The sequence below is a fragment of the Cucumis melo genome, chromosome 8 (genome assembly GCF_025177605.1).
Source record: "Cucumis melo cultivar AY chromosome 8, USDA_Cmelo_AY_1.0, whole genome shotgun sequence".
Taxonomy (NCBI): domain Eukaryota; kingdom Viridiplantae; phylum Streptophyta; class Magnoliopsida; order Cucurbitales; family Cucurbitaceae; genus Cucumis; species Cucumis melo.
The window spans coordinates 19,585,095-19,599,279 of NC_066864.1; the positions used below are offsets into that span (position 1 = coordinate 19,585,095).

The 14,185-nt window shown below is 33.3% G+C and overlaps 1 protein-coding gene across 9 annotated transcripts; it reads right to left on the bottom strand.

Annotated features, from left to right (window-relative positions):
• Positions 1 to 1,005: 1,005 nt before the first annotated feature.
• On the bottom strand, positions 1,006 to 10,256 carry LOC103486132 (putative pentatricopeptide repeat-containing protein At3g13770, mitochondrial). Of its 9 annotated transcripts, none has more exons than XM_051088329.1 (5): positions 6,978 to 10,256; positions 5,687 to 5,786; positions 2,613 to 2,708; positions 2,197 to 2,241; positions 1,006 to 1,372 (listed from the first exon to the last, which is right to left on the bottom strand). In XM_051088329.1, exon 1 carries the CDS (start codon positions 10,026 to 10,028, stop codon positions 7,605 to 7,607), a length of 2,424 nt encoding a protein of 807 aa, XP_050944286.1. In that variant the 5' UTR covers positions 10,029 to 10,256; the 3' UTR covers positions 1,006 to 1,372; positions 2,197 to 2,241; positions 2,613 to 2,708; positions 5,687 to 5,786; positions 6,978 to 7,604. The 9 variants fall into 9 exon arrangements, with proteins under 9 accessions (XP_050944286.1, XP_050944282.1, XP_050944285.1 ...); XM_051088325.1 differs by having other exon boundaries at positions 2,192 to 2,241; XM_051088328.1 differs by having other exon boundaries at positions 1,006 to 1,604; positions 2,192 to 2,241.
• Positions 10,257 to 14,185: the final 3,929 nt, after the last annotated feature.

Genomic DNA, 14,185 nt, shown 5'->3' on the forward strand with positions numbered 1-14,185 from the left:
CTTCATATTTAGAAGCTAGGAAAGTTTATGTTTAAATATGATTGAAATAATAAAAATATGAATATGGATTCATATTTAGAAACTTGGAAAGTTTTAAAACGATCAAAGTTGTAAAAATCAACATGTTGACTTTTGACTTTGAAAAACAAAACTTTGACCGGATTTACATTCAAATATGATTTGAATTTTAGAAAAATGAATGCGAATACATACTCGGGAGGTTGGGATTAGTTAAGACGGATAAAATAACAAAAAGTCAAAAAGTTGACTTTTGACTAAGAAAAGTCAAAGTTTGACTTTGACTTAATTGGTCAAATGACCAAATTACTCTTTGACTAATATATTTATCACTAAATGTTAGTGGGAAATGTGGCAGCTTGTAATAAATTTATAAGCCACTAATTCCATTAATAGTTAATGGAATAATTAGGTGTTGAGATTTCAGGAAGTAAATTGCATGCATTTTGCATGTAATTTTCTTTATAAACTTTCATTTACAAAATGAGGAGAGATTGATAAAGTTTTAATGAAAATTCTCAAAAAACGATACACCTTTCTCCTTCCATCTCTCTAAGATTTCCTTCATAAAAACGAGTCCCACAACTCGATTCTTAGTCTTGAGATTAGTAGGTCAACATAGTGATTGTCCTTTGTTCATGATCTTTAGGCAAAAAGAAGTTTTGGAACGAAGAAGAAGTTAAGAACTACAAAGGTAAGCTTATCGTTTACCTTCTCTATTCTTCGTTTAGATACATATAGAGTAAAACATGACCCTAGTCTTCCGCTGCTGTATGCTCTCTTTGTTGTTTATCCTTCAAACCATTACTACAATTTGAACATCTTTTTTAATCCTAACAAAATTTTGGGACTTTGAAACTTAATGTTGATGATATGGAGTCATTTTATCTGAATTAAAAATTTACTTGTTCTATGATATCGCCCCTAGTATACATTAGATGTTAAATAAAATGAACTATTATCAGACAGAACAATAACTAAGTGCAATAAATTAAAAATAGAAAACAATCATCTTAGTTGAAAGAAATACCAAAACATAATCAAGGTACAATGGAGTCAACCCTCCTCGAGAAAACCATTGATTCTTTATTTCATAAGGTTTTTATAATAAGGAAGTTGAATTGAGGGGCAACTGTGTGTATTAAATCCCTCTAAAATAAGTACTTGGGTTCCTAATCAGAATTCTGCCAACTAAATGCCTTAAATCGAGCTGTAGCCACCACTTCGTCATCCCAGTATGGGACTTTTTCCCTGATGAACTCTCTTACACGAGAGCCCTTTGATTCATTTTCCATTTTGTTACCACTGTTCATGCCAAAGAATAGTACCACGACTGCTACCTAGCCACATCGAACTATGTAAACCATGAGTTAGTAAAAATATGTATGATAATTACAGATACTTCCTTTACATGTTTTCAAGTAATTTCAAGTTATAGGTTAGCACAAAAAGATCATGACCTTCCTATTAGTCCGTCAAGCATCCAACACCTTCTAATCACTTAAATCATACTCACCCAAAGATAATTTCATCAACTAATAATTCCATTGTGTACAGCAAAGATAATTCCAAGAGAGCATTAAGGACTGTACAAAGAAAAAAATCCTTGCATTGAGAAAAATTCTCCGCTACTTAATGCCAAAAGTTGATAACCAACAGAAAAAGACATCTAGAGACTGGAAGATTCAAATCAAAGAAATTCCTATAGAAAGAGAGAGACAGGGAGAAAGTGAAATAAAGACAAAATAGTATACCCCGCGACTATGAAACACCCAACTTAGTTTCCCCCACGGAAAAGGGAGATCACTGTCCCATCCCAGAGTGTTCAACTTCAATAAGTATATAAATCTTTTAACACATTCTTAGAACCCAATGACAGAGATACAACCAATAGAATGGATCATGATTACACAAGATCACTAAACTTTTTAAATATATTCATTATTTTAGCACTCTCCCTTTATATATGTCATCTGACATGTAGATAATATTATATTAAACAGTAAGGAAGTAATAGTAATTGAGTGTCATACATAGAATCAGATAATAGGAAATCACCTGGAAATGAACTGGTACAAAATCAACGTTCATCTTTCATCAATTAGAAACGAGATAGGACAACTAAAGAAACTGAACATAGTTTTTAAGTAGAGTAGATGATTAGTAGAATTACCTAACCTTCTTCAATTAGGGGAACTATAATCTTCTTATTCTCACGAAAATCTGCATGGAATGAAGTACGCGAGATATGGAAGATTGGTAAGTGGAAATGAATTCAAAGCATAAACAGATATTGGTTTGAAAGAAATAATGGACCGATTACAAATATAACATTGACGAAAAGGAAAACGAAATGAATCGAGAAAACTGCTTCTTCGACACAGACACAAATGAAAACAGGAATTTCATCTATCTTTAATCCAAAACCTCGTGGAAATAGAAATAGAAATAATGAAATGAAATTGCAGTGAAATAAATGAGGACCCTCATAATCAATCACAATAAATGACGTCAAAAATGATAATGATATTTGGAAAAACTTGAGAACTCAAAAGTTTAAACATACCAAAATGGGGTATTCCTAAATGACAAACCTGTTCCTTACGGATGAATTATTATCTTTTGCTACGTTTGCAATGTCGTGAAAGATGCTAAACTCTAAGTCCAAACTCAATTTTAAGGTCCACGACCTAAACCCATGTAGATATGATAGAGACATATTTGCAAATATAACAATTAGATTCAAAATAATTAAATGTATAGTAATATTTTTTACAAAATTGCAAATATAGCAAAATCTATTGAGATGGAGTGATATATCAATATTTGCAACATGGTTTATCAGTGATAAACTTCTATTATTGATATTATTGATAGACTTTTACAGATTTGATTTGTATTTCTTTTAAAATGCTGTTATATAATTTAATTATTACTCCTAAAATTCTTACTCATTATCCTTTTATTAAAACTTAAGGTCTTATTTGTTCATTAGGGTATTAGGGTTTAGGATTGGAAGAACTAATCGCAGAAGTCTTATTTGTTCATTAGGGTATTAGGGTTTAGGATTGGAAGAACTAATCGCAGAAGTCTGGAAGCTTTAAAAGTTATAAAGATCGAAGTTCACAAGCTCTAAACTTTGAATTTCCAAAGCTCTAAAGATCCAAACGTTACGAGGCTCTAAATATCTAAAAAAACACAAATCTAAATCTTTGGAAGCTTTTATTAATTAAAGTGTAATTCTTCCGAATATCTGGAGACCTAAGTTTCAGAAATATTAGTTTTTGCTCTCCTAAGATTTAAAGACTAAAGTTTAGAAGTCTTCCAAAACATCATTATACTCTCTAAACTATTGAGAACAAGTTGGAAAGCCCTCAGGATTGATCAACAACGACAATAAGTTGCAAGACCCTTAAGATAAATCAACATTCAAGAGTAAGTTGCAGGACTAATCAATATCAAGAATAAGTTACAAGGTCCTCAAGATGATTCAATGTTTGAGAGTAAACTGCAAGCTCTCAGAACAAACTTTACTTTTTGAAAGAAAGAATCAAATAATCAAATATTGGATATTATACCCATTATTCTTAAACTAAAACAAATACAAAGTTCAAGTTCAACTAATTAAATTTATCTACAAATCTCATCCAACAATTATTGTTAAAGAAATTGTCTAAATTTCATTAAAAAAATGTTTTTATAGTGATCCATTTTGTTCGCAATTAATATGCAACACAAGTAGGTTTAAATCTTGATCGTGATTAAATCATGCATCCTTACATTATGTTTGTCGAAACTTTGAGAATATACTAATACTCTCATTGTTATTTTGAATGAATGAGTCACATAAGCAATTATACTTAAAACCAAAAAGATTCGTTAAGAAATATAGTCATCATAATTCAAATTTATTCATTGTAACCTCTATTTCTTTTTTGAAAATTAAAAATCTATATATTGAGTGAAGATAATATCAAACATGACACAACAAAAAAAGGATAACTTGATTACCTCTAACTGTAAGGGCATGTTTGGGGGAAAGGTTATAAAGGGGAGGGTTGGGTACCCAACCCGAGGAACGGTTACCATAACCCTAGTTTTACCCCTAACCTCTCCCCTCAAACCCTCCTTCGACCCTTTCTCAACTCTTCCTTAATCAAATTTTTTTTTCATTTATAATTTCTATACTTATGAGTTTTGTTAATTTTAATCTTTTATTTTAAAAACACAACTTGTTTTTAAGTTATAAATTTGGTACGATTATATTATTAAAATTTTAATTTCTTCCTTTACTATTGAATTAGGTAATTTATTGTAATTACACAATTAAATTTTTAATTTAATTACTTTCAATAATCAACTTTATGTTCGAATTCATATCAATATCTTTGTGAAATTAAAATTTTGATATCAATCTCAACCTTATTGTATTTATGAAATTGATATCAAAATTTAATTTCACAAATATATTGATATGAATTCAATCATATAGTTGATTGAAGGTAATTAAATTTTGATATCAATCTCAACCTCATTGTTTTCGGTACTTCGTATTTTCAATTGTTATTTGTACTTATTTACATGTTTACAGGTTGCGTATTACATTCATAAAAACCAATTTATTGAAATGTAACGTATACTTAAAAAACGTTGAAAATGAATGTCATAGTTAAATAAATTAAGGCAACTTGTTTTACGAAAACTAAAACGATTTGGTAAATTAAAAATACGAAATTTGTAAAGTGGATTTAAAATATGAATTAAAAAAAGAAAAGTTATTCGCACGCAACTACTTAAAAAATGTTGAAAATCAACGTTTTATTTAAAGAAATTAAAGGACGATTTGGTAAATTAAATATACAAAATTTATGTATCGGATTCATAATATGAATTAAAAAAAATATAAAAATAAATAAATTCTATAACACAACCTATATAACTCTTTCCCAAAACACATTATCATAACAATGTTATAAGTTTACAACTCTACCCACATAACCTTTCTCCTAAACGCATATTAACATAACACTTCCGCCATAACTCTTCCCTCAAATACACCTTCTCATAACACTTCCTTTAGTCCTTCCCCAAACACATCTTTAGTGTTTTTATGAACAAACTACTTTCTTGATGAAGTGTTCATCATGTAATTCTCCATAAATCTCTCCAAATCGTAGCTTAATTAACTAATTGTTGTTCTGCATGGCTCTTGGCTAGATAATGCACACCTTGATTGTGTTAAATTGATGATGGAACTTAATGAATTTGTTGAAAATTCGCAAATGTTCTTAAGCCTTTTCCCACTCAAAATCTCACCAAATTAATCATAAATTTGATCCCAAAAACAAGTTGTTAATCCTAAGGATAGTGAGAAGCTCCGTGGTTGTCTAAAACTTGATTGAGTTCATTTTCATCAACTATAGAGGGAGAATTATGAGTTACAAAGATAAATGTTCTTGAACTTCTATTTTCCTTCAATTTTCATAATGCTTTAATCCTTAAAATTATCCTTAAAATTCATGAAATTAAGAGTGTTTTAATTTGATTTGCTTCCACTTGCATGTTAATTTATCCTTCATAATTGAGCAGTGAATGTGGTAATTATTAATTCATTTCCAAGCGATAAAACCTTTCTATTTTAGAGGGCAGAGTAATGACGAACCGGTACCTGATTTAAGCTTCCCCGCCAATATTTCATCAAGCAAGATCTCCACTCTCTTGGTAAGTGTTCCTTGGCCCAAAATCAGACACCGACAAAGTTTTCAACACTGCATTGAATTATAGTTTTTCATTTAGTTTATGGATGACTTTTTGAAAAACTCCAGCATTAAAAGAATTACCAAACCATGAACTTAAATTTATATTCATTCAGAAATGAAATTTTATATGCTTGATTGTTGTGTCGTTTGCATGTGCTCTTATATATTGATATGGGTTGGTAGTTCCTTTTTTTTTTTAATATTTGTGAGTCTCTAAGTCAGCTTACACGCAACTTGACTAATCTCATGGGACAACCTATTAAACCCTACAACATTTGGGTGTCAAGAAAATTCGTACTTTTGTTCTCATGAATTTATCAGGTTCTTATCCAAAAGAGGAAAAAAAACTATCACAAGTTGGTTGAGTGCTAAAAGGGAGACATATTAGGCATGGGTTCAATTCATGTTGATCACCTATCTAGGAATTAATTTTCTAAAATTTTCTTGACACCTAAATATTGTAGAGTCAGCAGGTCGTCTCGTGAGATCGAAGTGCACGTAAGCTAACCCAGACACTTGCAAATATGAAAAAAAGAACTACCAACCCATATCAATATATAAGAACATTGCAAATAACGCAACAATCAAGCACATATAAAATTTCATTTCTTAAAAGAGTATAACTTTAAGTTCATTCTCTGAAATAAAGAATGGAGCAAAGTTGAAGAGAAGAGACAGATGTTAAATTATAATTGAATCACCTTAGTTGAATCCACAATGCGGAAAAGAAAGCTAAAAACTATAGTGGAATAATGGATTGGTTGTTTGAGTTCAAATAATCCAAAAAATTCTGATAGGTATAGTGACAAGGAATTCCCATTCAATTGAAAGTATTTGTTTTGCAAGGTCCAGCCTCTCATGGAAGCAAGGATTCCCTCCTCTCACTCTGAAGAAGACTTATCAAAATGAAAACGGAAAAATTCTCCTAACTTCGATCTCCCAGAGAACTCTCTTTCCTCCTCTCTAACCAACTGTGGTCCCCCATTCTATTACTACTGGGGTAGAACCCACAGAGTGCCTCTAGCATAAGCCATTCCCTTTTTACCCCTCCTTGGATATTGGAATATATTATGAGGCCTAACAAATTCACTCAGAGAACTGTTTTCCTTGGCAAGAAATGTTTTCCTTGAGACAATAAAACAAAAGATAGCAGAAAAGGAATAAAAGACAGACCTCTTCGAGTTCATTGATAACTCTTACCGATTTCCACGCAATTCCGGTACAGAAGAAGCTTATTGATAATAGCAAAGTTCTCTCAAGCCTTCAGAAGCCTGAGAAGATCTTCTTGGCATCACTTTCAACCTCCTCCTTGAGCAGCTTGCCACACCTAGTGAAAAATTGACTGACCGATCGCATCTAAAACAAGAACTGTCGCTGTGGCTTCATCTGAAAAGGGTAGCTGGCTGGAGAGATGTAAGGATTGAGCTTTGAGGTGAAGAATTGAGAGAAAGGAGAGTTGGAGTGAAGTCATGACGATAATTTCCTTTGGCAAGCATTAACATAGTTTTGGGAGTTCATTTTTCCGACTCTCATACGTCTGTGAAGCTTATAAATTGGAAACAACGAATGGAACAAGGTCAAGCGATGCCCTTGTCGATTGAATGGAACTGTATCTCCTTCAGCCAGTACAGAATGAAGGGAGCCAAGAAACATAACTGTTACTCTTCGATAAGAACATAGAGTTAATTCTTGACATGATTGAGGAATGACTACCACCATTCTTATCTTGCTTGGGTTGTGCCAATAGAATAACTCCAAGGAATTAGGTGTTTCATTCTCCAAGGTGGATCAATAAAGATACGTAAATCAAGAAGCTGAACGCCCTACCTACCAGAAGTCTCCACAAGAACATTTCCCCTCTATAAAGTGATGGAAACAATTTAAATCTCTCAAAATAATATGCCGCTTAAAAATGCTAGATATATATTTCATTGCTGAGTGGCAGTCCCCACATACTCTAAGATTCTTGAAAATTCGAATTGGTGCTCCTTTCGCAACTGTGAGAAGACCAAATGCAACAGCCAACTTCTCACTATGATATGCTAGACTACGTTCTTTAGCCTCTTCATCCATGTCACGTAATGCAAAGTTCATATCTGGAACATGTCCAGCTTCCTTTATTAATATCATCATTTCATCAATCTTTGAATATATTTCAGCCGCCAAAGGATGGCTTCTATCTTCAGATATAAATCTATGCACTTGGCTCTTCACTTCAATCCAACTATATCCGGGCTCCTTGTTAATACCCATTGTCTTCATTGCTATACGAATATGGGCTGCATCTTCCCATCTACCAGCAACAGAAAACATATTGGACAATAAAACGTAAGGCAAAGAATTTGAAGGTTCCAATTTAATGAGGTTTCTTCCAGCCCTTTCTCCAAGTTCTAAATTTCCATGAACCCTACATGCAGAAAGTAATGACTTCCATATGGTAGCATCGGGTTCAACGTCCATTCGGTTCAATAAATGCTCTGCTTCATTGAGTTTTCCTGCACGTCCCAGTAGATCAATCATGCAAGCATAATGATCAGAAGCTGGCTTTATTCCATAAACTTTTTCCATTGATTCAAAGTAAGATTGACCAGTTTCCACAAGACCTGCATGGCTGCAAGCAAATAATAAACCAATAAAAGTAACATCGTCTGGCTTTATGCCATTCATTATCATTTGATCATAAAAATGCAGAGAGTCCTTCCCTCTCCCATTCTGTGCATAACCAACTATTATGGCAGTCCATGATATGACATTTCGAATTTCCATCGAGTCGAAGACTCTAATTGCATCTTCTAAGCATCCACATTTCGCGTACATTGTTATGAGAGAGTTTTCCGCAGACAACAATGAACCAACACTAGATTTGATAAAGTTTGCATGAACCTGTCGACCAAACTCTATAACTGTTAGTTCAGCACATGCACTGAAAACACAGGCAACTACAAATTGGTCAAGATCAACCCTTGCGATTCTCATGTCACAAAATAACTTGAGAGCCTTTTCGTGGAAGCCATTGTGAACATATCCCGTGACCAAGGAGGTCCACGATATTACATCTTTATCTAATATCCTATTGAAAACGTCTAATGCACAACTCAAGTTTCCTTGTTTAGCATACATGTCAACAAGTGCATTGCTCACCGTTTTGCAAGCATCAAAACCAGTTTTAATAATCAGAGAATGAACTGATTGTCCAATTTTCAGGTTCTTACTAGAAGCCAGAGATTTCAAAGCAGACGGATAAGTGAAATCATCAATTCTTATATCCCGATTATGCATCTTATGGAACAAAACTAGAGCTTCCTCCATATATCCATGTGTAACACACCCAACAATCATCGAGTTCCAACACACAACATCATCAATTTCCATGGTATTCAATATCACTCTCGCACTAGCCAAGTCTCCACATTTGGCGTACATATCAACTAATGCACTTTGAACATATACATTAGGACCAAAGCCACTCCAAATAATACATCCATGTACTTGACGACCAAAAGCATAAGCTGAAATTGATGTACATGCTGTCAATATGCTGGGAAATGTGAAATGGTTAGACTCCATTCCCTGAATTCTCATCTCCTTAAAACACTGAATTGCCTTCAAACTCTCTCCATTTTGAGCATATCCAGTGAGCATAGCAGTCCATTGAACATAGTTCTTCCTATCAGGCAGCGAAAAGAAGAGGTATTCAGCCTCCAGAAGACACTTACACTTGGAATACATGTCAACAAGACCAGTTGCAACAAATATATTCTCTTCTAATTGGATCTTTATTGCATAGCAATGAATCATTTTGCCACTATGGAGCAAACTCAAAGTTGAACATGCTCTTAGAACACTGCCCAACGTGTATTGACTTGGCTTCTGCCCATCACTCCACATTTGGCTGAACAGCCTCAAGCCTTCAACTTCACACCCATTTTTGCAATATCCGGATACCAGGGTAGACCAAGTGATAGAATTTTTAATTGGAGTTTCACTGAAGAGCCTCCGAGCTTCAACTAAATTTCCTAAATTGGCATAAGCAGAAATCATAATGTTCCATGTGTACTTGTCCCGATAAGGCATTTGATCAAACAACTTACGCGCTTCATCAACTCGACCATTTTTAGATAACTCACTCAAAAGCTGATTAGATACGACATTGGATGAATAATGCGCAATGTCGTGGATGCAACGAATAAAAAGGGTGAGCTTGAAGTGAAAGTTGCACTTGTTTGAAGTTCGAAAATATATATTGAACATAAGTACCTTTTTCTAGGCGCTGCTGGAAAGGGAATTGGGAACACCGTCGAGAATCTCGTCGCCGTTGGACAGATTGGTTGTCTGCAGCTGGCAAGCTCAAGCTGCTGCGAGGCGTCGAAGGTTTTTGCCGTCGCACGCAAGGTTGAGAAATGACAGAAACGTCGAGTGCTCTAAGAGGGTTCGTTTGTTTTAATTTTTAAAACCCAAGATTTTCAGTAATCACGTGGGTTTTTTAATACCTTCAAAAAGTGTGATTTTTGAACAATAAAAAGTTTACTTTTATAAATGACAATTTTTAATTTTAATTTTAATTGATATAATAGCAAAATCGAAAAATATGGGAAAAAAAATGTTATGACAATATCCTAAATGCCCCTACCTAAGTAAAAAACTTATAATTATTCCACAAACCACAAATACCTCATGATTAACTCAAAATCCCAAAAAACACTGATTACATCTATCCCCTAATTTTTTTTCCTATGAACAGACTCAAATCAATTAACACCTATCAAAATCCTCCCCAAAAGCCGAAATTCATCACCATCGAAGCTCCACATTTAATACATTTCAAACCCAATTTCTCAGTCGTTTCATATTTTCTTCAAACTCGTGCACGTTCAGGCATTCAAATATTATCAAGCTCTTTTAGGCATTCAAACGTTGAGGGAAAAGAATATCACTGAACAAAATTCTTGAAACCTTTCAAACCCGATAGGATTCTAGCTTCGTCCCCTTCAAACCTTCGAAGTCTTTTAAGAGTTGTTTGAGTTACTGGTTCTAAAAAACCATCAACAAAGGAGGTTGAATATTTGTCAAGTTTCGACAAGGTATTAATATAATTTTTTTTCAATAAGACAAAAGTTGTAAATGCTAATAAGTTCTTGTATGAATACTTAAAATAGAGATCAAAAGATCCAATGGTCGAGGGGTCAAGAAGCAAGCATGGAAGTCCAAAATCTTCAAAGAAGAAGGGGAGGAATGAATCTCCAAACGAAGAGACTACTATGAAGAAAAAATCGAGGATAAAAAGCCTAGTCTGTCTTATTAAAATTGATTTTATAAGAAATATGGACAAATTTTTAGGTTGAGGTATTTGTAGGTTTCAAAAAGGCAATTTATGAGAAGGACACGTGAAGAAGAAAATGAAGAAGCAGAGAAGAAAGAGAAGGTATGTTGTCTACGTTGTATTTCAATTAATAAAATGTATTGTATTTAGTAAATTGACAATATAATATTTACCGAACAAATATTGCTAAACAGGATAATACTGAAAGTGAACAAGATAAACAAGAAGAACAAGACGAATTAATATGAAGAAGGACATGATGAGACAGATGTGAATGAGGAATGTAGTTCAAGGACGAAAGAAACAACTGAAACAAAGGAAGAATCTATAGAGAATAGAAGGAGAAAAAAGAATACAACAAAGGGAAAGAAGGTAAGAGTCTATAACTTCTGATAAATATAAAAGTTATATGGAATATGTAAATCAATTTATTATTTATAACAAAACAAAGGTCAAGAGCGCTAAAAAGGAACAAAAGGCTAAAGAGGATAAAAGACGAAAAAAGAAAGCACCAAAGACATAGGAAAAGGCTGAGGTATGTGTGATAAATTACAAAGTACGTGTGAATTTTGTATATGTAGGACATAATGTATATGGTTTTTGTACTATCAAATACATTGTATTTGGACTTAATTATAGTGTATTCATGAACATCTGTTGTCTATGACCCCATCTATTCTGGAGTATGTTGAATCGGTTTGTGGTGAATTACAGTTTATTTGTGTATTTTGGTTGGAGGGTTATACGTTATGGAGTATGATACTTTGAAGTGTAGTTAACTTATAAATTTTGTTCCATTGCTTTGTTTCACTGACTAATAGTTTTGCATTGCATAATTCAGTTTAATTCTAACTTTTCTGGCTGGCTAAGTTATTTTGATCTAATTTTGTCGCATTGTTCTCTGGCTGACTAACCAACAACATGCAAATTTCGTTGCATTGCATTGCCTGTTTAAGACTAACTTTTATGGCTAACTAGGTTGCATTGTTCTGAACTAATTATGCATTATTCTGTTTAAGTCTAACTAACAACATGTAAATCTTATTACATTGCACTTTTTTGTTTAATATGATTGACCTTTTACTTATATAACTTATAATTTATTACATACCAATATTAGGACTCTGTATACTTGATGTGTTCTTAAAAGAGGAATGAACCTCTGAAGATTAATCTACAAACTAACAGCATAATAATTGATAAAATAAAGAACCTTAGAGATACACTAACCAATAGATTTAGGCAAGGAAGTTTTGGACTTTTCCTTGACTTCTGAATAACAAACAAATCCTCTCAACTACTGTTGCACCTAATTCAAAGGATGTGCAAACCAAAATTAACAAGTCGACTGAATTTTTTAATAGGAGGGAGAGTACTTAAATTTTGGTTGAGAGAGTTCGCCCTAGTAACTGGACTAAATTGTCATGAAGTACCAAAAATTAAAAAGGAGATATTAACGGGGTGGACGATTGAAGAGAGTGTACTTTGAGAGCCTTAAAACTGTGACCAAACAGTACTTAAACATTATGTTCAATGTCAGCACTACTAGAACCGATGATGATCGCCTAAAGATGAAGGAGTTGTATTTTCCCCTAAAGATGAAGAAGTTGTATTTTTCTTGAGAGCTTCTTGATCCCAAAATAAGAAAGCATAAGTATAAAGTGGGATCACAGCCTAATAGTTGATGATGATGAGTTGTTTGACGGGTATTCATGGGGAAGGTGGCTTTTGACCTTCTGGTGGAATTTATTAATAGAGGTATTTCTAGCAAGGGGTAGATTGAGATTTCAATGGGAGGCTTTATTTTCCCGATCCTTGCATAGACGTATGAGGTAATCCCAATGTTGAGTACCCCACCCTACTTCTTTGCAATGAGAATTTCGAATGAAGTTCCTAAAATCATTAATTGGGTTGCAAACACATAACCCAAGTGGAAGGACCGGAAGTAAAAGGTTTTTTATTTACCCAAGGTATGTAATTCTTCAATACAGTATCTTTACTTATTCCTTGCTTTTATACTTTGAATTTCTTTTTTTCTTTTTGTAATAGCTTGAGGTCTTCCATATGCTTGCTACACCTGATGAAATGGGAGACCATATTTTGCACACTTTCTTGAAGTGGAAAAAAGAATACTACAAGAGGTGGAATATGAATTTAGAAAGAGTCAACCAACTGACAAAGTTGCTCAACTGTCATTAAATAGAGGCATGCCCCTCTATAAGTTAGATGGATGGACTAACCAAAATTGTAAAAACAAAAATGAAAAAAAGCCAAGAGAGGATGGAGAAAAATATGGGAGAGATCTTGGAATTTTTGAAGTGTATAGAGGTAAAGATGGATAAAAAGGTTGAAAAGCTAGGAAACAAATTAAATGTCATTATTGAACAAATGAAGAGTCAGCAAGCTAGTTCTTCAAGTGCACAACAGAACAACGAGTATATGGTAAGCATGTGATATACACTTAAAATGTCTTGTCTAATTATATGTATATTTAATAGGATTGTAAAATACACTTTATTTTGGATGCAGGGAGCAAGAGACTTTGAAGAGCACCTAGATAGAGTAGAGAAGGACTGAGAAGAAAAAGAAGAAGATGAAGAAATGAACTTGGAATCAACCAAGTTGAACGTCCTTAGAAAAAAGGATAACGACCAAGACGACGAAGGGAATTGAAGCACGGCTGGAAATCAAAACCAAACTTCTAGAGTGCTAGATGGAGGAACAAATAAATTAAACATATCAGAGACAACAACTGACCAACAAGGGAAAGGGAGAGATGGCTCACTATACAAGGTAAATAAATAAATTGAATATTATAAAATCTGTTGAGAATGTTATAAATAGATCTTAGTAACTAACATGTGTGCATAATTGTAATAGACGAGAAGATGTTGATGAAGAAATCAACAGGCTGATAAGGTCAATTGACGAAAAAGTTATATATGGTGAAATGAAGAAAACAAAAGAAACTTTTTCAAGAATAGTATAGTACTGTATGATTGCCATCTGTTTTTTATCATCGATGACATGTAAATTTGTTATTATCAATGGCATCTGTTTGTTATCATTAATGATTGGTAACTTTTAA

Excerpts from the sequence above, each read along its gene's own strand:
- LOC103486132 (XM_051088327.1), bottom strand. The coding sequence starts at position 10,028 with ATGTTCAATATATATTTTCGAACTTCAAACAAGTGCAACTTTCACTTC.